At 53.7% G+C, this 25,645-nt stretch overlaps 1 protein-coding gene across 3 annotated transcripts in view; it reads left to right on the forward strand.

Moving 5' to 3' along the window:
- Window positions 1-25,645, forward strand: part of TEX264 (testis expressed 264, ER-phagy receptor) — a 52,466-nt gene that overhangs the window by 13,405 nt on the left and 13,416 nt on the right. For 2 of the 3 annotated variants that reach the window (XM_040076654.2, XM_040076652.2), the window contains 3 exons: window positions 682-749; window positions 1,907-2,198; window positions 7,698-7,919. In XM_040076654.2, coding sequence (XP_039932588.1) covers window positions 1,941-2,198; window positions 7,698-7,919 — 480 coding nt within the window. In that variant the 5' untranslated portion in view covers window positions 682-749; window positions 1,907-1,940. Of the gene's footprint in view, window positions 1-29; window positions 281-681; window positions 750-1,906; window positions 2,199-7,697; window positions 7,920-25,645 lie in introns of those variants that run through there. The other variant, XM_040076653.2, reaches the window with a different exon arrangement.

Consider the following 25,645-nt stretch of genomic DNA (forward strand, 5'->3'; position numbering starts at 1 on the left):
GGGACGGCTCGGGGCAGACTTCCCCCCCCCTCCGCCGGGCACGGACACCGGGAGGGTCGACATCCCGGCCGGAAGCGGGAGGTGACATCCCCGGTCCGTGAGGAGGGCTGGGGGGAACCGGCAGTGCCTGCCAATGCCGGCGGAGAACGAGCCACGGGAACCGGGAAGAACAGCCAAAAATACCCTGCTCTCCTCTGGGGCGGCTGCCATCAGGGCCCTGGGGCTGGGCGTGGGGCTGGCAGCTCGGGGGAATCACCGGAGCCGTGATTGGAAGTGCCAGGTCTGTGTTGGTTACTGGGAGGAGCCGAGGCGCTGCGGGAGCGGGTGTATTCCTCCGGGAGCTCTCTGCTGCCGGGGTACCCGGGAGCAGCTCCGGGTGCGGCTCAGGTGTCCCCGGGGACGGCCGGGCTGGGACCCACCAGCAGAGGCAGGACATCATCCTCTTTCACCGTTCCTTTGCCATTTCCACGTTTCTTGGTGCCCGTGCATTCAGCCGCAGAGTTTTGGGGAGAAATCTTGGCCTGTGTGGTCCTGCAGGAGGAGGCTCTCCTCGGGACACCCCTCCTTTGGGGAGCAGGTCCGAGGTGACCGGACACCTTTCGGCTGCTCTGCCGCAGATGTTTTGCTTTTGGTCCCGTGAGTTTGAGAGGAAGCAATGATACTTATTTTTTCCTGCTGCAGCGCCACAGATCCTGCACCCCTGTGGATCAGATGTCTTGAAGCATTTCTGAGCTGAGCTGGTTTTTCAGGTGAGTGTGGTCATGGTGTGAGATGGTGCTTGGCCCAGGAGCGTGGCCCCAGTTTGGGCTCAGCAGGGTTTGGATTTGCCATGTATCTGCTTACTGGGCTCAAGCAGAGCGGAGCTGCTTGTGCTTCCTACCAGGATGTGGCTTTTCTCTTGTAAAGCCGAGTGAGCAAGCAGCAGCCTCGGTGAACGACACTTTGTGGACAAAGTGTGTTTATAACACACAGAGGTAAAGATGGATTGTTTACTTCAACGCTCACTTCCAAACCTATCTTCTGTGAAGGTCCCAGGGGAGCATCGCAACCACTCCCTGTGGGATCAGAGCTGTGTTTCAAGGGAGCATAAAACACAAACAACTCTTCTGAAATGGTTTGGGCTGCAACTCCCCAGAGTGATTGCACTTGGTGGGTGAAAACAAGCAGGAGGCATTCACCAGGCTGCTGTGTCCCACAGTCAGCGCAAGAGAAAAGATGCCAAACAAAACAGGAAGCCTTTGTTGAAGTTATAAAAACTCCTTTAGTTTAAAAAAAGCCATCTAAAAGGAATACCAGTAATTCATTGTACCCGAGTGTGTTGGGAATGCTTTTTCTAGCTGGGTCTTCAGCTTCCTCTGAGCCTCTCTGGGTGCTTGGATTTGGATCTTAACTGGTGTGGTCCTGATTTGGGTCTTTGCAGGAAGGTCTGGGCTTCTAGTTGTATTGACAAAGGGGCTGCCCTGGTTAGGATGGGCTGGATACCTATGAATGATAGATTACTTTATTATGGTTCTCTGATCCTTAGCCCCAGTGCTGTGTATCTGTTATCTGTTGCATGATGCAGGCTCCCAGGGTGGTTTTTGGTCTCTCCTGGATGCAAAACTGGATTTGAACAGTTTTGAGGAGATGGAGATGATGGCTCCTCTGTCCTCCCTTCAGAACCACGTCGTTCCCAAGTGGCACAGAAGCAATATAATTTGTACCTGGTGACCAATTGGAACAGGCTGATGCAATGTGGCACTAATATACAGGAGGCTTCTAGGGGATTTCTGTTCTGTTAAGCTTCACACATAAGAAGAATTGGAAGAGAGTGCATTTTGCTGCAAATAAATCGCTTTAGAAAGCAGTTCTTTGCCCAAGTGGTAGCTTGACTGCCCTTCTTTTTCTTCTCCGCTCTTGCTGCCAGTGCCTCAGGAGCCGTGGCGCACCAGGTGTCCATCATGACCGACTGGGTGCTGCTGGGGCTGATCGCGGCGCTGGTCGTGCTGCTGCTGCTGACCGTCTTCGGTTTCGTCGTCTACTCGGGGCTCTTCACCGAGGTGGTTGTGAGTGCCGGCTCCCCCCCTGTCGGCAACATGACTCTGGCCTACAAATTCCGGGTGGGCCCGTATGGAGAATCCGGGCAGCTCTTCACGGATGGCTGCAGCATCTCCTCGAAGCTCTGCTCCATCGGCGTTTACTATGACAACCCTCACACGGTAAGGTGTGCTGGGCAAGGCCAGCACGCTCTCGTGGCTCCCAGCTCGGTATGCTCCCTAATTGTGTCTCAGGCGCATGCTGCTCACCCTCTGGAGGTGAGCACTGGGGTTCACAAGGTCTCCCAGATCTACAGAGGACCCTGTGTGAGGAAAAGCACCTGAAAGCAGATAGGGTTTTGCGTAATCCTGACTGAGGGGCATTGGGTGAGTAAAGCTAGGTATCTTCTGATAGCCTCTGCTGAACAGGGTATATCAGCAGGATAGCAGTCCTGGTTATGGAACAGAAGCCAGTGTTCCTGACCACAAGGTGAGGCATTCCTTGGCATGTTCCCTGGAAGTGCAGCCAAGGCTCCTTCTGAACTTGCAGCTCTGTGGTTGAAAGCAGATGGTCTCTTCTCGAAAGTTCGGTCTGTTCTCATCCATACTCCTTCTCTCATTTCTAGTGCTCTCATGTGTTTCTGAGCTTCCCTGTAGTTCTTCCATCCCCTGAGAGTTCTTACTGAAACCTCAGGTGCTGCATGCTGAGGGCTCCTTCTGATGAAACAGTTGCTCCATGATGCTCCTCGGGCTGAGACATGAGCAGAAAGCACGGTGCCTGATGGCTGCCAGCCAGAGCCCAGTACTCCATGGGAACAGTTAAAGGCAAGGAACAAACAAAAGTGCATCAGAACTTGCTGGGGGGTGGAACCTGGCTGCTGGTGCTGCGTGACTCTGGGATTTGCAAATAATGGCATGTGGGCATTTGTCTGGGGCAGACAGCCTGGCTCCCCAGTAATTCTGCTGTAGCTACTGTGACCGTGGAGGAATCTGTGGGGAGGAGGGACAAAAGAGTGGCCAGCAGCTGTGCATGTGTGCTTGGGCTTGTGTCTTGGGGGCTGGTGCAGGGCACAGTGCTTGGGCTGACAGCTCTCACCCAGTGCTTCTGCTCTGGGGGTGTCTGGTCCTGTTTTAGAAACCTTGTTTTGTTGCTTGCAAGATGGTTCTCCCAGGACTGGACGTGCTTTGAGGGGTGAAGTTGTCCATGAAAACAGAGTGAGCAGTGCGGAGTGAGCAGTGGCAGGAAAATACTGGAGGTGAAAAGCTCTGAGCTTGGCTGTGGCACAGAGGAGCCTGGTGTGCTCAGTCACATTGTGTCCTTGTATTCTGTGATGCCCTGACTTGCCTCTACCTACCTGTATCACGGGAGGCAGAGAAGACACTGTGGTGCCTCTTCTTGGCCTGGGAAGGATGATGGCAAGGATGATTTCTCTCCTTAGGATGAGCTGGGCAGAGACAGGGTTTGACTAGGCATGCTTGGACACTTTTGTCTGGAGGAAGTGTCATGTTTGGAGCAGAAGCCATGGTGCCCATGTGGTCATAGTGGCCACTTCATTGCCTCTAATTTGTATCCTTGTGTTGAGGGCCTCACCTGGAGCTGAGAATCCTGATGCTGCTGCTTGTTCTGCTGTGGTCTCCATCCACAGAGCAGGCATTCAATGCTGTGGGAAGGGCTCGGTGTCCATTCCCAGTCCTGTCCTACTCCAGGGATGTGATGTGCACATGCCTGTGGTTGCCCCGCAGCCTTTCAGCTGACATTGTATCAAGGGTGTTATGCCTTGGCTCTTTGTTTGCCGAAGCCTGGGCTAGTAAAAGCCTGTACTGCTGAGGCCCCTGATAAGGATACTGATAAGGATATTTGTGGTAACTCCTGCCTTGGCTGGCACAGGGAATGCTTTCCCTGGTAGCACCAGTTGAGGCTAGGAAGGAGTAATTCTGAGCTGACCCTGAAAATTTTGGCTGTCAATGCAGGGTCAAACTGCCTCCCCTTCCAGGTCTTGTCTTTTTTTCTTCTCTTCCTGCACCTGCTGCATCTTCACTCTGTGACTGGAGAAGGCCTTGTCTCTGGTGGCCATCCAGAGTTTTGGAAGCCTACTGTTTCTCCCTGTGGCAAGAGTCTAACCTGCCCTCCAAGGCTTGGCAGGCATCCCCATGTACCTTGCCCTTCTCTGGAACGGCTGTCTTTGCTCATGACATTGAGCAGGTGACATTGGCCTGAGCCTCTTGTCTCTGTAGCCACTGTGGTGGCTGGGGCACGGGGCGCTGTGCAGGATATAGCAGCAGTGCCTGCAGCTCTGCGTAGTGACACGAGCCCCTACTAGCCTGCCATCCATGAACACAGTGTCAGACCTGGTCTGCTGGAGCAGCTGGGGTGCTGGTGGGACCTTCCACAGGCTGATCTGTGGCTCCTGAAGTGGTCCCCACAGAGATCCACATCTCACCAACAGGCAGGTCAGGCCAGGCAGGGTGCTGGGAGTGAGGACATGTTTGGGCAGATGGTTCTCTTGCCTCTGGGCAGGTGAAGAAAGGGCCAGCTGTGGCTTGGTGTCTTGGCTGGAGACTGCAGTGCTCATACCTGATGTGATGGCTCAGACAGAGCACCCCAGTGTTCCGTGGGGCTCCCTGTGTGCTCGTATCCGCTGAGCCATGATGGCATTGGGAGATGGTGTGCACCGCTGTCTCCTCATTCTTGGCGGTTCCTCAGGGTGAGGTTGTTCACCCAGGCTACCTTTCCCCTGAGAGGAAGAGATGATTTCCTCCTCTTCCACCTCATTCTCAGTGCTCTCCTGACCTCGGTGAAACACCCTCTGGCAGAGCTGGCCCGCCCAGAGCTGGCCACTTGCCACGGATGTTGACTTGTCTCCAAAAATAGACCTTTTGTCATCAGGCAGCAGAACATGCTGGCTACGTCCTGTGGTGTCGTGGGTGGAGCACTGGAGAGCTCTGGCCAGACAGCCACCTCCAGCCATGGCTCCTGGGACAGGAAGGAGCTGGTGGCCAGCAGGTGCCATGTGGCAATTACTGTGCTGGTGGACTCATGGTCAAAGAGTGGTGGACTCTAGCTAGGAGAAAGGATGGGAATGCCGAGCTGGAAAGCAGCAGCTGTATGCTGCTTTTGGCTGGGAGTGGGGCTGGGGGGAGCCCCATGGCCTGGAGCATGTGAGCTGCCTTGGGGTCATGCCAGGCCTCAGGGCAGCCACTGCCACCAGCGTCCCTGGGGCTGCCTGCTGACTCCTGGCTCTCCACAACGTTCACACAAGGATGCTCTCTGATTGCCGCCAAAACCCTGCCAGCAATGTTTTATGTGTTTTAATGGACAAGATTAATATTAATTTCAACTTCTTTTTTTTTTTTTTTTTTCTTTTTCCTTTCTATTTAATATTTAGCAGCCTGGAGGACTTCTTCCTCCTTTTCCCACCTCTGGCAGGAACAAAAATAACTCCTCAGCAAGCACTGGAAGTGGCGGGTGGGTTTGTACTCAGCTCCAGCAAAGCTCCTGCTCACATGTAGCTGTGGGCACGTGCCAGGGCCTTTTGTTTGGAGTCCATGTGCCCAGCCACGAGCCCATGCCCAAGTGTTGGATGGATGAGACCAAAATGCTCTGTGAATGCAAAAATGGGTTTTGTTCCCGTTGGCAAAGCTGATGGATAGGTTAAGTAATAACTTCCAGAACTTCTCTGTCAGGATCCTTGGGGCTTTGATCAGCACCTGCCTACTGGAAAAGACAAATCTGTTAGGGAAAGGCTGGTTTTAAGCAGAGTTTTTCCTCTTTTTCCTCTTTTTCCTCTTTTTCCTCTTTTTCCTCTTTTTCCTCTTTTTCCTCTTTTTCCTCTTTTTCCTCTTTTTCCTCTTTTTCCTCTTTTTCCTCTTTTTCCTCTTATTCCTCTTTTTCATCTTTTTCCTCTTTTTCCTCTTTTTCCTCTTTTTCCTCTTTTTCATCTTTCATTTTTCCTTTCCATGGGGAGAAGGCCAATCTGCCTTGTTGTGACCTTGGAAAGATGTCTGGGGCTGCATGTTATGAAAAGGAAAGGTGAAAGCAGGGAGGAAGCAAACACGCCTGGCCTGGCATTGCTGCCTGCCCACTCCAGCAGCTCCGGTCCTTCCGACCGTTGCTCCAGGGCTAGGATTGAACTGTCTTTGCTCAGGACATAAATGGAGATTGAATGTTTAAAGGAATTTAATCTAGATTTCCATGTCTCCTTGTTTCATCTGGCTCTTTTCCCAGGGATGCCATTTTCGGCTGCCTCTGGCTGTCTTTGGGGTGGATCTGCGCCTCCTTTCCTGCCCGGAGCGGTGATGGATGCTGGGTGCAGCCCTGCCTGCAGCTCCCTCTTGCAGCGCAGGAGGGCAAGAGCGAGCCGTGAGACGTGTCCCCAGCCTGATGGATGCTGCTCCACAGGCTGCTTTCTTCCTTCCGTTTACATCTGCTTGTGTTCCCCCGTCCGGAATGGTCCTGCCGTGAGACATCAAAAGGTGTTCAAGGGAAAGGCAGGGCAAGGAGTGCGGAGAGAGTGGTTACACTGCAGGAGGAAGCTTTGGTGGGCTTTAGTACAGCAAAGTTAGGGATGAGACCAGGGAGCACAGATCCCCTTGTGGCTTTGCATGGGAGTGGGAACCGGTAAAACTCTGGCCTTGGTGCATCCTCTATCTGCTTCACATTGTCCCTGTCGAAGTTTTGTGACACCTTTGTGCCCTTAGGTTATATCAGGGAAAGTGGCTGGGTTGTCCAGCCCCCTCCTACATTCCTGCCCAGGGCTGTGGGTAAGCTTGAACTCAAGTGGTGGGATTGTTGAAAACTAGAGACGAAAGCTGTGGCCTGGGTCAGCTTTGGTGTGGAGATGGCTGGAGCCCCGTGGGCCATCACTGTGCTGGTAGCAGGGCTTTGAGCACCTCCCTTGCTGGGCTGAGCCCTGCACTCCCTGTCTTAATGGGAGGCACCCTCAAATCTGTAAAGAGAGCATGTTTTAGGTTTTGTATGTTGTTGGGGTTCAGGATAGAAGTGAATATGTTTCTCTTCGTGTTACTACAAACAGCTGGGTGACTGCATGCAGGTCTTACCTGCCTCAGTTTCCCCACCCCAAAACTGCCATACTGAGTGTGCCTATTTTGAAAGGACCTGGCAGCCTCTGAATTTCTCTCCAGCTTAGTGCTGGTGACCCATGGTGGTTGGTGGCATGTGCACATGGCTGCCAGGGGACTTCCTCAGGGGTGGGGTGGAGGCAAACTGGACAAGCTGTGATCACATCTCTGAGCCCCCTCCCTGAGCTGCAGGAATGTCCTGCAGAAGGGGATGGCAGTGGCTGGTTGTTGATAGAGAGGTGTCTGGTGCAGGATCAGGAGAGACTCTTCCTGCAGTGACTGTCACCTGTGACACGTTTGCGTGAGCAGCTTGGTGGAGTTTAGCTCCTCTCTGCTGCACTGCAAATCTCTCTACCCTCCAAGGAGATGAGCAGCACCTTCCCTGCTGGGCTGTGCATTTAGGCTGGGAGGAGTGTAGATGGTTTAGGCCTGGATCAGCCTGGCTTAGGACTGGGCACCTGCTTTGGTGTGCCCGATCCTGCTGGGCCATTGCTTTTACTGGTTTATGGTCATCTCCTGCCTCCGAGCTCTGCAAGTTGAAGTTTTGGCCAGTTTTTCAAGCCTCTCTCTTCTTCTGACACTCTGTCTGTCCCCTTCAATCAGGTGTCTCCAGAGAAGTGCCGCTTTGCCATAGGCCGCATCCTGAGCGAGGGAGACGCGAAGCCGTCAGAAGAGCAGATCAAACGGTTCCAGAAGTATGGCTTTAAGATCTTCAGCTTCCCTGCTCCCAGCCACGTGGTCATGGCGACCTTCCCATTCACTACACCGTTGTCCATCCATCTGGCAGTCAACCGTGTCCACCCAGCCCTTGACACTTACATCAAGGTAAGCAAGTGTGGCGTGACAGTGAGCTGTCAGAGGCTTCTCTTCCTGACAGCTGATGGGGCTGCTCTGACGTGTCATGTCTTGATGCCTTCCCTTGGGCACTACCATCAAGATCTCCTCCTTTTCCAATCTGGCAGGTAGTTTCCCCAGCAGGGATGTCCTTCCATTCGCTCGGTGTAGGCACAGGGGTGTTTTTTCTGCTGTTTTGTGTTTACGAGAAACAAGTTCTCATCTAATAACTCGCTGCTTTTCTCCTTAACACAGAGATAAAAGCTGATTTTCCCCTCGAGTCTCTTTCTTGTTGTTAGGATCTGGCAGGTATGTGCCCTTCGGTGTAATGCTTCGTGCCATGGAACTTCTCTTTTGAGTGCCAGCCTCACTGGTGGGGCAGCTGTCTTCTTCAGGGACAGGAGGAGAAGTTAGAAACTTTCTGGCCTGTGGGCTTATGAAAACTTTCTTTCAAGCAATACATTGAAATCTGTGGGTCTTGGGCCCTGACTGGGCAGCCTGCTGCTGTTGGCTATGTTTGCCCTTGCCCCAGGTGGCCATCCCTGCTTCTTGTGATCTTTTTGAAGCCAGCTCTGCCGCCTTGCTCTGGCTGCCAGAGCAGCTGTGGCAAGGGTGTTCCCAAGCAGCACATCTGGCACAGACACCTCCAGACGCAGGCTTTCCAGAGAGCAAGGAAGGTCCTGGCCAGCTGGATGATGGAGGAAAGGGACTGTCCTTCCCAGTGGGGGAGGATGCTGTGGAGGGGCTGGTGCTCAGCCCTTGGCTAATCTGACTGTCGAGTTCTGACGCTTTCGTTTGTTCATGTTGAAAGACACTATTTATAAACTTGCTTTTCCTGGCGAAACTCCCAGCCTTGTGGGGGAACCGTGTGAATCCCTCCAGCCTGCGCTGTGCTGCAGGATGCCTGCCTGGGAGCCAATCCTGGAACTTCAGCTGGGGGCTCTTTGCCGACCCTCTTGTCCGCTCCGGCCGCAGGGAGCTGCCCACTGCTACTGGCGGAAGATGTGTTACTGCTGGCATTAGGTGACACCACCGCTGCTGCTTCCCCCCGTTCTGGAGAGCAGAACCAGTCCCCTGTGCTCATCCTCTGTGTCTCCTCCTGGAGCTGTGCCCGTTTTGTTGTGGGGGCCTGAGGCAGTGCTGCCAGCCCTGTGGCGGACGCGCGGGCGTGCACGGAGGGGCTGGCGCGGGCGGGAGCGTCAGGTTGGCCGCAGGAGTGCTCGGAGACACCGGCCTGACGCTGCCTGAGCTGGGGAAAGGTCCCGGCAGTGCATCTGTCGCATGAGAGATGGAGCTGTTAGCGCTAAAAAGGGAACCACGGGTTGTTCTGGGAGCGCCTGGTTCGATGGGAGCGGTCAATTTCGATTTACAATAACTGAAATCACACGGAAACAGAGCACCCTGAGCCACGTGCAGAGGGAGGGGACGCTGTTGATCTCTGCCCCAGTCCCAGCAGCACGTGGCTCAGGGTGCCTGTGTCTGTCCAAGTGTCCTGCGGCGGAGCGGGGCCCCCGCCCGTCTGGCACTGACCGCGGGGACACCGGCAGGAGGAGGTGGATTTGCCGTGCCGGGTGGGGCAGAGCGCAGTGGGTGCTGCTGCACCCTGGGGATGCCCTGCCTTTCTCCAGTGTGGCGTGGGGCACTCGGGAGGCCGTTCGCAGCCGTGCCGGCGGCATCCCTGCCGCTCCTGTGTCGTGTCTGCTTCTCCCTCGGCCGGGACTGTCTGCACCCCTGGGGCTGTGCTGGCACTTCCTGGGATGGTGGGATGGGGAGGGAAGGGGGAAACTTTCATGGAAACAGGTGACCTGTGCCCGCTCGGTGGTGGGAATGGGGGTTGCCATGGAGACAGCTTCTCCAAATAGCATCCTTCATCCCACCCCCAGAGCCCAACTCCCTTAAGCAACCCGAGAGAGCAGCGAGACAGATTTGCTTTATTTATTTATTTCTTGTGTGCCTGCTTTGGGAAGGGTGCTGCTAATGAGAGCTGGGGGTCAGGCCTGCCGAGAGCAGGTCCCCCACAGCTCCCCCATCTCAGGAGCTCAGAAGGTAAAAGCCATGAGGCATGAAAGGACACTCAGTGGCAGGGATGAAACGCTGGCTCCTGTGGAGAGAGGGAATTAGCTGAAGTGCAGGGAGGATGACATGGCTGCCTAGTCCTAGAAAGAAGGTGTGGGAGAGCCGGGGATGGAGAGGGAGCTGCAGGAGGCAGGAAGAGGGTTGCAGGGTGGGCAGGGAGGGTGGAGAAAGCTTTGGAGATGCTGAAAAATAGAGAAGAGAAATTGCAGGAGAAGGGGACTGGAGGGAGTCATGTAGAGCAAAGGAGCTGAGGGTTTGGGGTCCAGCTGAGGGCACAGGACAGCAAGAGGTGGCGGGGGAGAAGTCTGGGGCAGAGTTGAAGGAAGCCTTACCACAGCTGGCACTCCAGTGGCCTTCCCACGGCATCCCCCGAGGTTAACTTGGGGACATCTAGTCCCAAGGGTTGGTGGATGTGGATGAGACGAGTGGCTCCCTCCGGTCTTGCCGATTCTGTGCAGAAGTTACCAGGAATGCTTGTGGCTCATGTTTCCCAAGCAGTGAGGGTGCAGTGGGGCTGGCTTTCAGCAGGCTGGACTTTGTGTTTCCCAGTCTGCCACGGCTTTGGAAGGACAGGAAAAGTTAAAAACAAATTTATAACAAGAGTTAAAAAAGAGCAGTAGGGTGACAGTCTCCTTTCATTAAGGGTGGAAGGGAGATGAGCTGGCATGGAGCAGGAGGTCTCATGTCCAGGCTGTCCTTGCAGCATACATCTTAGCCCCCCTGGCTCTTGGGAGCTCAGGAGCTGGCATTTCTGTGGGGCTTTTGGTGCAGCCCTGGCTTTTGGGAGCTGTGGGGAAATGGCTTCAGCCATCCTTGGCAGGTAAGCAGCCATCCTTCCTCTGGGATGGCAGGCTGCGGCGACTTACTGGCTAGAATTGCCTTCTGAGGAGCCCAGGAGGGGCTGCTGGCTCATTACTCTGGACATGGGTTATTTAAGGCGTGGGCTGGGGTTATTTAGTGTCCCTTAAAAGCATTTCCTCCATAATAACCTCTGATGTTGCTTCTCCCTGCTTCCAGGCAGGTATGCCCTGCTTTCCTGGGATGTGCACTCCTGGCCCACAACACAGCTGCCTGTCAGACCTGGCACTTCCAACTGCCAGGAGCAAAGGAGAAAGCTATTCTCTGGTGGGGACCTTTTCTGACAGCTCTGGGAGCTGGTTATTCCCCTGTAACCTCGTGCCATTTCAAGGAGTGTTTCTTCTTAGGTATAATGAGCTCTCTGTGGTGGGCTGTGTGTCCCTACATCTCTCTGCATCCATTCTGGCATCTGGTGAGCACTGCCAGATGGGTGGGCTTGGACCTCCTGGCTGTTGGTCTCTTCTGGCAGCTGGAGAATTGGCTAATTGCATCCAAGGCAGAGTTGACAGGTGTCTCCCACTGCAGCCCTAGAAGTGCCTGTTTCAACATGGCCTCTTTCTGTGGGTTTTTTGGGGTCAGTTTTGTGCTCTCTTCAGCCAGAGAGAATGTGGAAGTGGATGCCAGTATCATCCTGACCGCCTTTCACCCTCCAGAGCATCAGCTGATTGACCTCAAACTCTGACTCTGCCTAACTTGGAAAACTGGGGTTTTATCTCTTTAGATGGTCTTGTAAAGCTATCCTCCAACTTCAGCTAAACTCCCAGCTTTTTTACTTCCCCTGGGCTCTGTAATCACCAGTTTCCCACTTCCATGGGCTTGTGAATCATTCCTTTACGGTGCAGATCTCGGGCAAGGATGGCTGGCATGGACTCTGTGACGCCAGGAAAGATTTGGGAGACTATCAGGTTGGCTCCTGCCTGACAGAGGCTGTCGTTTTCCTCCACACCTTAGCTTCTTATAAAAGGAGCTCCACAAGGTGCTAGAAAGACATGGCCTGTTCCTGTTTACAGCCAGGGTAATGTGTTATTCCTTGGACCATTAGCTTGGAGCAAACTTTGCTCCCCTTGTCAGCTATGGCAGTTTAGGATGTGGTCACCTCTGGCCTCTCTCTTTGCTAAGCTAAATACACAAAGCTTTTAAAGTTCCTGTATTTTCCAATGTTTCCATGTTTTCTGACCTTAATTTCTGGTTTCTTTTTTGGACCTATTTTCAACTTAGAAAGTTCTGTGACTTGTCAGTAGCTCAAACAGATGCTTTATTTCAGCAGTGGTTGTATTGCTGTAGCACATGAATCTCCGGTGGAGATCTTGTCCTCTGCCGCAGATCCCTCAGTCCTGGGTTTGATCTGAGCCAGCTAATAGCAACTTCAGACACGTGCTTCTGCCCTTTGATGGAGCTGTAGTTTCTTGATTAAAGATGGGAAACGATGCCAAGTCCTATGTCTTCTCTGAGCCTGATTGAATGGCACGAGTGCGGGTTTGTTTATCAGTCAAGCCCGCAATCCCCACAAAAATAAATCACGTTTGCCAACAGGATCTGACAGCTGTAAGTGAGTGTTGGTTGGCATTAATTATGCCAATCTCCTTTGCTTCCTGGTGATTTGGCCCAGATGCAGCCACCCTTATATTTTGTCGTGGCTGCCTTTGCCTGGGCAGTCTGTGCTTGTTCAAGTCAGTTATTTACCCGCTGCATGTTGGCATGTACAGGCTGCTGTCTCTCCTGGGACTTTTTAGCATCTCCGGCTGGCCAGAGATCAGCCTTTGGCTTGTGGGCAGCTTGTCAGCGGGGACTTCAGCATGTTAACGTGTGTGTTATCTGGGCCTGCAAGCCATGTGTTCATCTTGTCATAAACAGAAGAGCAAACATTCCACCCGCATCCTCTGCCCATGTTGTCTGACTTGGTCCTAAATTCAGTACAAAAATACTCAGTGAACACTCCTCCCTTCTCACTGGTGCTGCTGATGTTTCCCCTGGCTGACTTATCCAGGAACTGTCCCATCCTTCAGACTCTTGTCCCCTACCTAGAGCCCCAAACAGCTCCACGACATGGATGCCTCTCTGGCTGGGGGGAGCTGGGAGCCTAAGTGGTCCTTTATGGCAACTGAGCCTCAGCACCCTTGTGAGGCTGCAGCTCATCTTTCCCCTCTGGGTCTCCTGACCACGCTGCTGAGCCTGCTGCCTTTGCTCAGATCTGTTGAAAATCCTTTTCTCCCAGCTGTTTTAGATGAAGGTCTGTGGAGCTGTGTTCCCATCCCAGATGGTTTGTGTTTTAAAGGCCATTCTTTTGCTTGGCTGTTGGGAGGCTGGGGTTGGGAGCTGATAAAACATTTGCAAAAAGGGCTCAGTTATTGGGATGTTTTTCCACTTAAATTCTTTCTCTTGGATGATTTAGTTTATTTATTTCAGGCTCTGTGCATGAAGCATTTTTAAATGCCAGCTTGTCGTGTGTGAGCATCTCAGGCTTCAGTCTGCACGTGCGTGAGAGCTGATCACACTGGCAGCTTCAGCCAATCAGGTGCTGCCTGAATTTTCCTCCAGAGGTCTAGGAACTACTAACAGATGCTCAGTCCTGTGTTCCTCGGCCACAGCTTCATTTGTCCTCATGAGCTCCTTTGCTCTCCTGCAAGCCCTGGGGACCAGAGGCTGCAGACTACTGCCCAAGGTGGAGCCCTTGCTGAGCCAGGGCCACTCAAAACTATATATCCATCTCTCTAGAGAGAAGGAGGAGCAGGGTACCTTTATCCAGAACTTATCACCACTAACCTGGGACTTTGCTGCCCTCAGTGTCTCTTCATGTGGGTCTGGCAAGACTCATCCAGTTGATGTTCTTCTTCTTTGCATCAATGTGTTACCCTGCAGAATATGCCAGTGGCTTTCTGGGAAATGGAGCCCTTGATCCTTCTCCTGCCTTTTTCCCATGCCCCAGTATGACTGTGGGAATTAATTTGCTTAAGGAGGGTGCTGGGCTTAGGGGTGGTGGCTCAGCTGCCTGGCTGTGGGGGGATGACCTTCATTTTAAGCCCATGTGTTCTTAGGTATAGGTCTGTAGGGTTTCCAGGAGGACTGGAGGTTACCTGACACTGCTGGGAAGGGATCCTCACACATCAAATAATAACGGAAAAAAATCCTAGGGATTCATAGGGGATTTGATGTCTCCATCTTGTGTTGATAGCAGGGACGAGACCAGAGCTGACAGTGTGACAGGCTGCTTGGCCATGGGCTGTCAGACATTTGGAGTAAGGATACAGGCTCCAGGGAAAGTGTTTTGGGAGCCCTTGCATGGTCCCTAGCTGGGCTGTAGGTCGTGTCACATGTGGCCACTATTCATGGACCATTCCTGGTTGTCCACCAGCCTGGTCGATGTTGAGGACAGGCACCAGCATGGCTTGGTCAGCAGTGCTGGGGAACACCCTTGGCTGGTGTGTGCACTCTGCCAGGAGTCAGTGAAGCTCTGGATCTTGGGCTGGGGAGGAGGAGCAGGTGAGGGGTGAGCGCCGCGGTGCTCCGAAAGGTGACACGCAATGGCAGGAAGCGGAGAGGGACCCCGAGGTGTCTGTGCCTTTGCGGGCACGTTCGTCTCTCGCTGCCCTGCACTGACAGCTGCTTTCCAGTGGCTCTCTGCAGCGAGGCCACCCACTCACTGCTGGTTGGCACCCCCCCAGCTGGATGTCACATCACATCAGTTCGTGTGCTCGCAGCGACTTTTAGTTATTAAATATTTTTAGCGACAAAACCATCGGAAGATGTTTCAGTCCTGCGAGCGTGAGTGACCTCGCCTTCAGCGTGGGGTGGGCAGGGGAGGGCAGGATGCCCACGAGGTCAGGCTGGGGGCTGAGCCAGGTGGAAGGGAGTCTGGTGGGCAATGTCATTTAACCCCGTGGGGGCCCTTGGAGCTGCCTGTGCAGCAGAACAGGTCTGTTTAACCTGTGTCTGCAGGGAATGCGCTCCTCCTGTGTGGCTAATGGAACATATGGGGATCCGGGGCTCTGCGTCACGTCTCCTGCCACTCGCAGCAGGCATCCCCACTTTCCCATTTCCCCAGAGGAATGTGGCAGCCCCAGGCCACTCCTCATCCGCTGTCACCTGCTCCTTGTGGGCAGGTGGTGAATTAACACTGACCGTGCTTCATGTTCAGTGCTGCCTGTGCCAGGCACATCGGTGTGCACCAGTCAGTGTGTGCTGGTTTCCCAGCCTGTGCTGGTGCCATTCCTGCTGCTCTGCTGTCTGTGCCTGCACACACCTTTCCTCTTGCAAGCTAACTTTGCAGCTTCTGTTTTGGCTCTGCTATTTGGCTTTTGCATGGGAGCAGGTGTGAAACTGCAGCTCTGGCAGCATTGCTGCTTTGAGCAGAAAAGGTTTGCTGACCAGCTTTGAGCTTTGGTAGATACAAAGACTCCTTCCCTGCCTCTGCAGCTTGTGGCATGTGTGAAATCACCCAGGTTTTCTTCAACTTTTTGTTGACTCTGTGCAAGAGTCTGTTTTAGCAGCAGGCAGGGGAATCCTGGTTCTAGGGAAGGAGCTGGTGTGGGATGCAGGCTCCTGCCACTGTGGCCTCCCAGTTCTAATTGATCACAAAATGGGAACAGACCAGGTTGGAAGGGGCATGCAAAGAGAGACAATTGTGTGCTAGATAACCATGTTCCCTTTCATGGGAAAGGGAGCATGGTTATCTAGTGCACAATTGCATCTTGAAAGCCTCTGGCTGTGGGACCTCCACCACATTCCTGTGGAGGCTGTTCCAGCTGGCAGATCAGCCCCAGGTCTCTGCCACAGTGGGTGCTTTCCTGTGACATCCAGCATTGTGACCCTAGTGCTATTCCAGCTCCTTTTTCAGGAACATTTCCAAAGGCAGCTCCTGGAAGAAGAGTGAACTTGAAGTGCCTGCCCTCCCTTGCATGCCAAACTGTCTGGGCATCCCTGATGGCCTGACAGCCAAAAGCCTGGACCAGTGTTGGCTGTCAGTCAGTGGTCCTTTCTGGGGGCATTTTTGTCCCAGGAGGGAGTAGGAAGCCACCTTACGTTCCCGAGTTGCTCCTTTGGAAAGTTGGGAGAGCAGCCTTGTAATGACTCCTCCAACCTTGCAAAATTATCACAGAGATGAGTCTTCTCAGACAAAAGATTTGCTTCCCCTCTTCTTTGCAGCGAGGATTAATGATCATGGGAGAAGCCGGGGATATTTCATACAGCTGTCCAAGGAAGAGAAAGAACTGAAATGGTTTGCCTTGGGCAAGGAGGGAGAGTGAAATACTACAGTGCTTTTCTGTCAGAACTCTTTATCGACTTGATCTGTACGTATGCTCTCCCCAGATGTATTTATAGAGAATCCCAGAGGATGCAATCAGCTCAAAAGGTTTTCTTTGTCAGGCATTGGAGACGTGTCCAGGTCTTTCCAGCAGCGACAGTGTCCTGAACCTTTGGGTCTTCCCTTCTTGACAGCTAGTCAATTAATTCAAGGATGAGATTGATCTGCTTCTCTGCAATTATTTTAGCCTGAGTCGTAATGAGTTTTGTCTGGACAGGTTCTTCCCCATAGCCCTCTGAGCCAGACCTTGCCAGCTGTGCCAGGCTTAAGAAACAGCAAAATGAACCCGATCAAATGTGAAACAGCTTCATAGAAATATTGCTCTTTTCCAACAAATGCTGTTGGCCCAGTTTCCCTGGCTGTGAAGCTCCCACTTTGAAACCTGTGGAGCAGGCAGATAATACACTTGAAAGCGGTGGCATTTTTACCTCCGGAAAAGGGACCATTGTGCTATGACTATGACTAACTTGCGCTTTCTCAATTCCAGTTAGGTATAAAATGGTACGAAAGGCCACGCTTTGGGGAGAGGAGGAGAGCGAAAACATTTCTGTTCTGCAGCAAGTCAAAATATGGATGGATGAGTCGCGAGGCTGGGTGGTGATCGGATCACAGGGATGAAAGGACAAAATCAGTCCTTGCTTCTCCTGCCTAGAGCGTGTGTGCCGTAGGCAAGGCACGGCTTGGGGGCTGCACCGGTGGCTGGGGCACCAGCGAGGTGGCCGAGCCCAGCTGTTTGCCCAGAAGCAGAGGGTCACACTGGAAGTCCCTCGGGGTCTCTTCATTTGACACGGAGATACGCACACAACTCTGTCAGTTCTGCCTGCCTGCAGCAGCTGCTGCCCCGTGGATGCTGTTTGAGTTGATGCTTCTGTGTGCTGGTGGCCCTGGGCAGAGGCAGCAGGCTGGAGGTGTTCAGAGTGGCCAGTCCTCATGACTGTGACAGGTGTGGAGGTCTGTGGAGCTGCTCACATCTTGGGGAGGCTTTAATGGGCTCAGCATGTGCTTTTCCTCTCTCTGTGCTGTTGCCTGGTGGCCATCACTCTTCCTGGGCCTGCGGGGACTCACAGCCTTTGGGGAGTGGGTGCAGGGTATGGAGAGGTACAGTGGTTCTGTGCAGTCCTACACACAGCCAGTACATCCCATCCTGCTTTGAGGAGCAAACACCCACTGCCTGTTTATTGCCAGAACAACTTGGATTGTCCCAACAGACTGCCAAATCCTGGCCCTTTGAAATCCTCTGGATTTGCCAGGACTGGGTTAATCTTCATGGTATCCACCTGCCTCAGCTGTTGTAGGGCTCCGGAGCAGCTTGCAGACTGGTCTGTGAGCTCCTTGAAAGAGGAAGATTGAGCCATGCTTAATTATTGGCTTGCAGGTTTTTGGAGAGTGCCTGTGAACCCTCAGCTCCAGGACTCCTTTTGTGTCTTGTCTTTTCCAGAATGTGGCAGCTTATTCCAGCCTGTGCTTCAGCCATACCAGGGAAAAATCAGAGCCTGTAATAGAAATGTTGGCAGTTTCTAACTCCACCACTCATGCCTGGGGCTGGACGGGGTTACTCCAGATTAGAACAGCCCTGAGGCAGCTGATAGAGGTCTGCAGCATGGCAGGATGTCCAAGCTTCCTGTGCTGCTTCCCCTGCTCTATCCCAAGCGAGCAACAAGCCATGGCAATTCTCTTCACCTTCATGGCTTGTGCTGGGTGGGTCACCTGGCACCTCTGGGTGCAGGGAAAGGTATTTTTTCCCCTGCTGTCAGACCACAGTGGGCAGAGGGGACAATCTCCCTGGGGAGCATGAGCCAGTGCTTGTCCTCTGTCACCCCTGAGCTGATTTCTGTCAGGATCTAGTGCAGTGCCCTGTGTTGGTAAGAATGGAATGTACCCATTACCCTCAAGAGTGGATCAGCATCTGATGGTGCCTCTAGTCCAACCCATTTCTTCATCCCCAGCCCATACAACATTCACCTTTTGTGGGCTCCTCATTGCTGTGGTGAGTGTGAGGAGGCAGAGGCTCACACCTGGCTTGAGCAGATGCATTTCTGCTGGGTTTGTTGGAGATAAGCTCTCCCTTAGGTAGGATGCCTCTGCCCTGCCAAGTCTGCTAGGCTGGGTCTTGTAGTCCGAAGAAGAATGGAGTGAGGAGCAAACCTTCCTGAGAGGGGAGATGATGATGGGGAGTCCCCTCTCCTGGGTACCAGAGAGAAACTAGTACTGATTTGGAGCAGAGGCTCAACACAGCTTCTGGGACAGGATCAGCCTCCTCTGGCACTGGGATGGCCAGAGATGCTGAGACCGTGAAATGGAGTTACTGGTGAGGCCTGGGGTAGGCTTGTCTTCTAGGCCACTGACATCTGAATTTTGCACATGTATATTTTGCATGGCTGCCTCCTCCTGAAGCTCAGTGAGGCTCTGCTGGTCTGAGGCTGAGCTCCAAATTAAATGATACCAAACAGCGCGGCTTTACATTTCAAAGGCTCAGAGCAGAAGGATGCCTGGGACTTTCTGTCGCTATGGAGTAATTGGGATTTTTTTTTTTTTTGGCGGCTTGTACAATGACCACTGGGTGCTTGCTCCGAAGACAGATGGTTTTACCTGCATCTTCTGCTAATGTGAGGAATTATAATAACCCTGCAGGGATGAGGAGGTGACAAAGCCGAGTACAATGGGGAGAGCAAGTTACTAACTGCTCTTCATCCTTGGCTCTGGCTGCTTATCACAGTGGATAACTTGTGGATGGGCACATTTGCATCACAGAACCCCTGGAAATTTCTGCTTCTGTTCCCCTATTCCACACACCGTCAGCCAGAAAGTCTCCTGGTACATTTAAAGTTGCTTCTGTGTCTCTTTCCCTTATCTTCACAGGGATGGACTCTAAGGCAAAGGTGCTGCTTGAAGATGGATCTCTAAGGCAGCTGGGAGAGTGGTTGGTCTGGGAGCCCCAGTCCCAGCATGGCACTGGGGGCTGTTGCCTTTCAAATAAAACCTGAAGGGGTTTCCTAGCCCTGAGGGATGAAGAGAATGTGCCATGGCTGATCACAGAGTGGCCCTGTCTGCAGCTGCCTGTCAGCTTCATGCATTTGCTGACAGGCTCTGTTCCCACTCCGTAAGGTTTTAAGGCACCCTGAGAAGGCAGCAGGGAGGGAAACAATGGCCTCATTCCCATAGTGGACACCTGCATTTTTTCCCTGCTACTGGATGGCCGGTTACTCTCATTAACCGAGGGGTTTATTTCTGCCTGGAGCTGATGGCAGGTCCTTGACAGGCAGGAAGGTAGATATCTATCATCTGCTGGGGCCAGCTGCTCTGCTCTTCACGCTGTGCAGATTCACAGCTTGGGGTAAGGTCCTCCCAGTGATTCAGTAACCAGATCGTGAGTTGGCAAAAGCTTATCAAGAGGTCAGTGTGGAGAAAACTTGCTCGGGTACTTGTCTGCTGAGCAGTACAGGAATGAGCAAAGCAGAACTGGCTGCTGTGGCTGCAAGAGCTGCCAGATGTTGTGGGCTCGCAGTGGAGGAGCCCAACCATTGACTCCTCTCTGTTCTTGGATCTTCCTCTTCCTCTCTCACATGCGTCTCTAGGTGCCAAGTTCACTTGTCCTTGCCACCCCAAGAAGCCACCGCCTTCCTCTCCCAGCAGTTTCCCTGCAAAGCTGTCTCCTGTTGGGAGCTACTTTGGGACCCAGAGCATTGGCTCAGCTCTGGCTTTCTGCTGTGCCCTGGGGCGCAGGACCAATGTCCAAATCCCTCCCCTCTTGCCATCCAAGACCCAGCAGCCTTCCTGGGATGGACCTGCAGCAGGCAGAGTATACCTCCTGCCCATGGCAAGCTGTGGCTGCCTGGGGAAGAGCAGATGGGGACAGAGGTGTAGATATGTTTCCCCAAAGTCCTCCCCATCCTCCAGGGTGCCCAGAGTTTGAGGGGGAACATCAGCACTGGCAAGAGGAGGGATGTGCTCCAGGTCTGCAGGCACTAATGAGGACCTGGGGCAGTTCTGGTGGCTGCAGCTTTGGCTGATGTGCTGCTGTCAGCGGTGTTACACAGGGCTGTGTATGGTTTGGGATACCTGGGAGGGCAGAGCAGCGGTACAGACGGGTTCTTGGCTCCCCAGGAGGGAAAGATCCGGAAAGCTGAGTGGCGTGATGCATCTCCAGAGCATTACCGGCTCATGGAGCACATCTGGGAACATATGGGATCCTTGTGGAAGGGCAGAGTCAGGCTGGGCTCTGTCCTTGCCTAACTGCTTTGATTTCTCCTCCTGACTGATCTGCGCAGTCAAACCCACAATCTTGTGCTGGCAGAGGAGCAATTGCCAGACTGCAAAGGTCGCTGAAAGCAGCTGCTCCCCTCCCCTGCTGCCTCCGTTGCCGGCAGAAGAGCCCAGCTTTGGAGGCGCTCAGCTTGTGTCCCTGCTGGCACCGCCAGCCGCCGGCTCTCGGCACGCCCGGCGCAGCGCGGCGGCTCGGCGGGTGTTCTGCTCTCCAGACCAAGGTAGTGAGCCCCCTGGGACCTGCACCGGGTCCCTGGTGGGCAGGGGAGGAGGAGAGGCAGCGTCCCCCCGCTGAAATGGCGTGTCCCGGCTCGAGCATCCCCGCAGCTGTCCCCGACGAACGTGCCCGGCGCCGCCGGTTCCCCTCCCTTAGCCCGTGCTCGCCCGTGTTCCCAGCTCCTCAGCACCGCAGGCGGCGTGCCAGGCTGTGCCGCTTGCTCGGTGCCCGCCGGCGCTGTTGGAGCGCTGGGGATTTCCTCGGGCGAGTCGTTACTGCTGGCGGGCGGCTGCGGGCTCTGGGGGCTTCATTAGCCGAGCTCACCGGGGGGAGTTGTCATTGCGCAGGAGCCCGCCAGAGTTGCTGTCTTTTTGCCCTTTGCCAAGTTTTTGGGGAAGAGAGATGCAAGCTTTTCGATGTGGGGGTTTGAAGGTGGCTTTGCTGCAAGCCTGTGGGGAAATGCCTCTTGTTCGTTTATAAACGTTCAGGAACTTGTCCGAGGCCCTGGCTTGCTTTTAAAACGTGGAGATATCTGTCCCTGGGGCAAGGGAAGGAGGTGCAGTGAACTAAAGGTGACCATTGGCCCATGGGTGTCTGCCCTACAGAGCCTGGTTGGGATCCCTGTCACCCAAGTAAAGCCTGTGAGTGCAGGGTTTCCCCAAACGGGAGCTCAGATAATCTTTCTCCACTGTTGGCTGCACTTAGCTGATAGCTTTGAAGATCCTCCTGTCCTGGAGGCTTGCTTTCTGACATCGGATTTGCCAGTGTGGTGTACTTGAGATGTGCTTATTGATGTCGTGATCAGCTTGCCTATTCCTCCTCAGCAAACCAGGCTGAAACCCACTTGATCTCTTCCTCTGGATCTTCCTTGCCTTCCAAATGAGGCCAGTAAGCCTGACAGTAAGTCCCCGTGGGTGGACAGGGAGGACTATTTTGTCTGGGAATCAGGCAGTTGCATCGTGGCTTTGCCCTGGGCTGCTGGTGGCTTTATCTGTGCAAGTTCATTGAGGTTAAGTTCTTCAGCTTCCCTTTTTGGCTTTCTCAGCTGTGGAGGGATGGTGTGAGGCTGAGCTTAGCTCATCGTGAAATATATTCCATGAAGCCTGGGAACTGGGGGCGTTGCAGAAAGACAAGGTTGTTCAAGGAGGTAGGAAGGGACAGGGAGGGTATTTATTCCACTCCTCCATGTTCCTTCTGGGGCCACTGATGTGACACATGAGTTTGTCATGGTGATTGACAGGCTCTGGAAGAACAACTGGAGAGGCCTGCAATCCAAAGAGCAAGAGGAAAGGGTTGAGATTTGGAAGGGGCAGCTCAGACCTTGTCTCAGAAGACTGAGAGTCCCCATGTGCTGTGTGCACCAAGCACTGCTGCTCCCGCTCCATTTCTGTTCCTTTGGCTTTGCTGCGAGAGGATTTCAGGACAGGATTCATTGCAGGTGAGGACATGTGTGAGAAGGCTGCAAACCACAGGCCTCCAGCTCATCTGGACATTCTTGCTGCAGAAGGGCAAGTACTCAAGTGAATGGTGGCCCAGGAGAGAAAGCCATTCAGGTGGGTTGGGAATGTCCAGTGGGACGAGGAGCTCTCCAAGTTATCCGTGGAAGATCTGTCATCAGAAGAGTCTCATGGCAGAGCGGAGCAGCTCACTCTAGGTTAGGATTTACTCTCCCTGTGAGCAACATGACAAAGACACAAGTTTCAAAGAGGCTTTTTTAACCTGTGTGGTGTCCCATGCAGGGTGGGAGGCTGCAGTGCAGTGGGCTGCCTGGCTGAGGCAGAACAAGAGATGATCTTGGACAATGATCCCTTTCCTGAAAGGCCCTGCCTTGACAGGAGACAGAGAAATTGCCACAGCTGCTGCTCCTGGCAGCCTTGCCAAGGCAACAGAGCAGGCAAAGCGATTTAGCATTGCTCCAGTCATCCGTGGTGGCAGAGATCATTGTATCAACCCCTTCAGCATTGTGATTAATGCTGAAGAAGCATCCTGTGATGGCTGGAAGGAGTGTGTTGGTCCCTGGAGATCTGCTCCCTGAAGCAGAAGAGCCCTCTCCAGCGGTGGTCCTCCCCTCCCACAGTCTTGTCTGCCTCCTTTCATGTGCAGCTCTTGACCCATGTGCTCCCATAGTGATGGGACAGGAACCCAGGACTTGTTCCTCAGGAGAGACGAGATTATGTGCGCTTGCACACATTCCTTGTCGTATGATGGAAATCCAGTGTTTGAGCTGCCAGAATGCTTAAAACCAAAGTCCCCTTCAGAGACCTCGTGTGTGGTTGTGATGGGGAGGGAGGAGAAGAAAATGGGATGTGGTGGGGTCAGATAGGAGGAAGAGTGTCAGAAAATATGGAGCTCTGGGAAGCTGGTGAGTACCATCCCCCCAGCTGGCATTTTATCCATGGTGGATACAGGGGCAAGGCAGAACTTGGGAAAGCGGAAAGCACCGAGTCTTTAGGCAAATTAAACTTTTTTAGTACAAAAGTTTCCTTTACTTCTGCAACTCTCTGCTCCAGGACTAATTACTACCAAATAACCATATTGGTTGTTGGCACCATCTGCTCTTTATTCTGCAGGTGACATTCCCGTAGTTGGGGGCAGTACGATACATCCCTGGAAGCACTCTGACTAATGTACCTGAACGTGTCTGGGCTGGCACTTTTGTCCAAGGCTTGTCCTACCCCCACGCTGGGGGCTCTGACTGCCCGTGGTTACTTGCTGAGAGGTTTTATCTTGCTGGGACTTGCTACCTGGATCATCTCTGAAGATGATGGATGCTCCTTCATGTGCTGCAGGATTTCTCTTGCAGCTCAAGTGGGTGCTGGAAGAGGAAAAGAGCCAGAGTGTGTCAGGGCCTCTAAGCAAGGCAGGGCTGGAGCTTATTCCCTTTTGCTGGAGGACAGAATGGCATCTCCATCCCAGGGAGGAGGAAAGCTTTCACGACTCTGACAGCAGCTGGCAGCCATGACCTGGGAACCTGTGCCTGGTCCCTGCCAGTGCTCTCAGGGCACTGGGATCTCCTGAACCCACCAGCTCCCCCGGGCTCGTTCCTTTGCCTCTCAGTTTGTCCGTGCCTGGCAGCTGCCGCTCTGCAGCTCCCGCCCCAGAGGAGCCATGGGAGCAGCTGGGTGATTTGGCCCCGGGAAGCGCGGGCGGGCAAGGTGTAAATTGCATGGCGGGCTGCCTTCACTGAGGTGAAAATGAAAAACTCTCCCAAGCTATCAAGCCCTGTGTTTCACGGCTCCCACGGTCCAAACACGCTCCCACTCCCTCTCACTGGTGCGGAGAGGATCTCGGGGGCTGGTTTTCTCCTGCCTGTCCTGGAGCCGTGGCACTGCCACATCAGGAGGGTGGTGTGTCCTGGTTGCAGGCAGGATGGGGCCTGCCGTCGGGAGGGGGATGTGTGAGGGCAGGCAAGGATGCTGGTGGCGTGGGAGGTGCTAATTGCTAGGCTCTGTATTCTGCTACCTGGAGGATTTGTTATCCTTTGGTGAGACTGTTTTCCACTGCCGTAGTGCTGGCGGTGCCGCTCGTTTTTCCTGCTGGCTGATGGAAACAGCCTTCTATTGATTGCAATAATATCACCTTCTGTTTCTGAAACACCTCACAGCCCAGAGGATTTGAAAGTAGAGTGCACGTGCATGGGAGCAGTCTCACCACCTCTGAAATGTGAGTTTCTCAGGCTGGGAAGCAGCAGCTGTTCCCCAGCCCTTGGCAGCCTGGTGCTGGCGGCTGTGCTGTGTGCTGGAGCTGGCTCCGGGTGCCGTCGCCCTGGGAGGCAGGGCCTGCCCGGCTCCATGTGCACACTGCTGGAGCTGCAAGCTGAGATGTTGGGGTTTCCTTGATGCTCGAGGTATTACTGGTGTAAAGCATGCCTGCCTGCCTCTCCCTCCAGCAATTTGCCTTCCCTTCAGCCCAGCCGTCTCTTGGGCCGATGGCTCTTCCCCAGCCTCTGGCTGACTTCTGCCCCTCACTGAACAGCCCCGGGCACCCAGGCTTCATCCCTGTCTCCCATTGTTAGGTGTGGCTCAGCAGAGAGGACCAGAATCAGGGTTAGGTTTGGAAGGGACATTTAAAGGTCATCCGGTCCAGCCTGCCTGCCGTGGGCAGGGACATCTTTTACTAGAGCAGGTTGCATAAAGCTCCATCCAGCCTGACTTTGAACACCTGGCTATGTCCAGGGATGGGACATCCACAGCTTCTCTGGGCAACCTGTTCCAGTGCCTACAACCTTCAGCACAAGGCATTTTATGTCCAGTCTAACCTGCTAGCTTTCACTTTTAAACCACTGCCCCTTGCCCTGTCACCACAGGCCCTGGTGAAAAATCTCCATCTCTTACAAGCACACTTTAGGGCTCCTCAAAGGCTCCTCTCCAGGCTGAACAACCATAACTGTCTCAGCCTGTCTCCATAGCAGAGTTGTTCTAGCCCTTGGACTGCTTCTGTGGCCTCCTCTGGACCTGCCCTGGCATGTCCATGACTGTCTCATGCTGGGGACCCCAGAGCTGGAGGCAATATTCCAGGTGGGGTCTTACGAGAGCAGAACTGAGGGGAAACATCCCCCTCAGGCTGCTGTCCACACCACTTGTAGTGCAGCCCAGAAAATGCTTGGCCCCAGGAGGAAGGGGTGCCTCTATTTTCTTGCTTTCATCAGCTCAGGTGGGTGACTTGAAGCGGTGTCTAACCTCAAGCTGCTGTCTGAGCAAAGAGGCATGGAAACAGGGACATTCCCAGTCTGGGCCTGGGGCAGAGGAATAGCCCAGCAAGGAGTCTGTCTCCTGGCTAAACTGGGAGAACACCAAAGGGCGCTGAGTGCTGTGCAAATGAATTGCAAATCTTCTCAGGACTACCTAGCACCCGTGTTCTAAGATAAGCGGGGATGACACACCGAGCATGGAGTGTGTGAGGAAGCGAGGAGGATGTGGCACACAGCTCACTCCCCCCAGTCCTAGCTGGTGGCTCAGTTTCAGCTTTTAATTTTAGCAACTGATTTAGGGCTGTTCAGCT

This window comes from Hirundo rustica, chromosome 12 (assembly GCF_015227805.2).
Source record: "Hirundo rustica isolate bHirRus1 chromosome 12, bHirRus1.pri.v3, whole genome shotgun sequence".
Taxonomy (NCBI): Eukaryota; Metazoa; Chordata; class Aves; order Passeriformes; family Hirundinidae; genus Hirundo; species Hirundo rustica.